This window comes from Littorina saxatilis, linkage group LG10 (genome assembly GCF_037325665.1).
Source record: "Littorina saxatilis isolate snail1 linkage group LG10, US_GU_Lsax_2.0, whole genome shotgun sequence".
Taxonomy (NCBI): domain Eukaryota; kingdom Metazoa; phylum Mollusca; class Gastropoda; order Littorinimorpha; family Littorinidae; genus Littorina; species Littorina saxatilis.
In genome coordinates, this window is record NC_090254.1 from 17,064,918 (window position 1) to 17,068,293 (window position 3,376).

At 42.0% G+C, this 3,376-nt stretch overlaps 1 protein-coding gene across 1 annotated transcript in view; it reads right to left on the minus strand.

Annotated features, from left to right (window-relative positions):
- The window catches only part of LOC138978293 (cholecystokinin receptor type A-like), a gene marked incomplete in the record, with an annotated part of 29,272 nt that extends 26,122 nt beyond the window's left edge, over positions 1–3,150 (minus strand). Inside the window, 1 exon segment of the mRNA XM_070350972.1 lies at positions 322–3,150. Coding sequence (XP_070207073.1) covers positions 322–858 — 537 coding nt within the window.
- Positions 3,151–3,376: the final 226 nt, after the last annotated feature.

Below are 3,376 nucleotides of genomic sequence, written 5' to 3' on the forward strand. Positions count from 1 at the left end.
GGATATCATTCCCAGGAACTCTCATGTAAAATGTCATAAAGATCGGTCCAGTAGTTTAGTCTGAATCGCTCCACACACACACACACACGCACAGACAGACACACACACACACACACACACACATACACCACGACCCTCGTCTCGATTCCCCCTCTATGTTAAAACATTTAGTCAAAACTTGACTAAATGTAAAAATCAAGACAGACATAAACCCACTCGACACACACACACACACACACAAACAAAATAAAACACATCCAAAAACATACCCCCACCCCCCAAAACATTTTTTTTTAAAGTTTAATCAATTCCTCCACTCACCTGAGAACGCCTGGAGTCGAGCACGTGGCAGTGCGGGCGACAGATGCACAGGTAGCGGTCCACGGCAATGGCCACCATGATGAAGGCCGCGAAGGGCACGTTGCAGGTGATGAGGAAGAAGTAGACCTTGCACACCGAGTCGTACACGGTGAAGTAGTCCAGCAACTCCATGGTCATGGTGAAGGGCATGATGAGGCAGGAGGTCATGAAGTCCGTGGCGGCTAGGCTGATGATGAAGACCGTGGACGCCAGCTTGTTCTTCTTGCGCACGTAGACGTACAGCACGAGGGCGTTGCCCAGGGTCCCGAAGAGCGCGAAGACCGACAGCATGCCCACGATGGCCTCCTTGGGCCGGTCGTAGGCGTCGGTGAAGGAGGTGCGGTTCTTCAGGGCCATCATGTCGTCGCAGTCCATTTTGTGCTGGCGACAGATTTCAAGCAGAATGCACAAGGTCACTGATTCGTAAATGTCCACGGGCCGCTGGGGCTCGCTGCCCCCGTAGCTGTTGTACTCCATGGAGGCCATGTAAGAGTGCATGGTCTTTCTCTGAGGTGAAGTTGTGAGATGTTTGAGTGTGGCTGGAAAGACCCCCTTGAGCTTAAACGCTTCAGTAAATACGCTTGTTCCAAACTTGGAAGGTTTGGATTTTGTAAGGGTATGGAATGCGAATGCGAATATTCTAAGACATGGTCTGTGAACTTTCAAGCTGGGGGATTATGGGGTGAGATGTTTGCGTGTGGCTGGAAAGACCACCATTGGGTTTAAATGCTAAAGTAAATACACTTGTACCAAACTTGGAATGAGAATGTTCTAAGACATGGTCTGTGAACTTTCAAGCTAAAAATGTTTCTAGTCGAACGACTTTAAGTTGTTTTTCCTTTTTAGTGTAGTAATCCGGGGCGTATTGAGGTGTTGCGGCAACGTTGTTTGCGGTCCGGAATGTTGCTTTTCGGTATAAAGTAAGTTTACGAGTGTGACAAAAGAGTCTGGGATTTTCAGGAGATGTCTATGACGATGACGACAACGTCAGCACCAGCTGCTGTGCGGAAACCATTTCGGAATTACTGAGCATGTGGCAGAACATTCATCAAGCGTTTCTTGAATCTGTTCTTTGGATAACGACGTATCACACAAACATTCTTTCGCAGTGGCAACACTGACTTGTCCTTGGGAATACGAGTTGATTGAAAATAGTGTAGTGCCTACAGACGTTGTCTTTACGCAGTTTAAGGTGTTTAAAGAAAACGAAAATGTTCGGAGTTGCTTGTCTGATGTTTTGACGAAAGACGTGTGAAAAAGTGTGGCACGTTGATTGGTCGTTAAGGACGTAGCTGACATCTGGCAAATAACTAAAATGCCAGCAAGCGTGATTCAATAGTGCTGCAGACACATTAGTTAGGTTGTTGAAAGAACTAGAGTGTGACAAAGTACTCTGTAACTGTTTACTAGTTTGTTTTCGAATAAGTCTGTGAACTGATCGGGCGACTGAAAGCGTGACGCAAGTCAAAGACATCTAACAAGAAACTAAATCGGATTTGTTAGGTTTCAAAACTCGCTTTACAGACGGACGGAAAGAAGAAAGCAGGACATGTAAATTGCCTGTCTGTGGCGCCCTGCCTGTCTGTTCTTCTTTCTCTGTCCTCTCTGTTCTCTCTCTCTCTTCTCCCCTCTTTCTATCGTTCTTTTTATCGACTTTTCTTCTTCCTTTTTTCTGCCCGTCCTCTCTTTTTTTGCAGTCGCCGTTTCTTTCTTTACCAACAATCGCCAAGAGCCAGATGTGTCCAAACACACGAACAAAATATCAACAGGGCTCCGCAATATGTACATACAATGCAAAAACACTGAGGAGGCGTTTTAGTGATAATGATGACGCTTCGACATTTCACAGCCGCTTTCGAGATCACAGTTACCGAAAAAAATCAGTCGCCAGCAGACACGAAAGATGACACTGGAAACACAATCCTGAGGTGAACATTACCGACAGGCACTGAAATATAAAAGTCCAATAAAAAATACAATTCGTTTCAAGCTCTCATCTCCTTGACAATGAAACTCAGATTCCTCTTCGAAGAAAGAACACAACTCCTAAAAACAAAAACAAAACAGCAACTGTTCATTGGAGGCAACACGCGTTTGTCATATGCACAAGGAACACTATCCGCTGAAATCTGAAACAAAAACCAGAGAGAAGACTAGCACTCGCACGAGAAAGGTGTGAATTTATTGTGCAACCTGACAATGAGGATGGACATTACATCGGAACCAGTTTTATTTAACGATACTGTCGAACCTGCCCTTGCATCTATCCATTGATGTACGTACTGATTTTGTTTTATTTATGTTTTAATTATTTAATTCGGTTTTTTTTATCATTTCTTTATTTATTTTGTTATTTATTTCATTCTTTATTTCATTCTTTCATTATTTCAGTGTTCATTAGTTCATTTAAAAACAAAATGTTTATTCATTATTCTTATTTTTTTATAATTATTTAATCTATTTGTTGAATACTTTTTCCATAGTGATATTTTTGCGAAGATTAGTTTTGGGTTAGTATGGTAGTTAATGTTTCTTTCTTTCTTTTTTTCTTTCTTTCTTTCTTTCTATGTGTACGTCTCAAAAATGAAAGCCAAAATTAATCACAAAATCAAAATTTTTCGGTTGAGGTCAAAACTAAAACACATCTGCCGATTTGCTTTAAATGTTAACTAACAAGGTAATACCATCTGCACCAATAACATCTTTCCCCTTAACACACAGCCCGAATTTCTTCTATGTATTTCAACATATAACACCTTTTTCATCGACAAATCAAAGTGTAAAAAACTAAACTATTTTCTCTCTCTCTCTCTCTCTCTCTCTCTCTCTCTCTCTCTCTCTCTCTCTCTCTCTCTCTCTCTCTCTCTCTCTCTCTCTCTCTTCAAAGCTTCCAACAAGAACCATACAATGCTGAACTCATTCCGTCTCGTTATAGTCTCGGCAACTCCGTACACTCTTTAACATTTTCTAACAAATTCACTATTACAACACAGCACTGCCAAGAGAATCAGACGAT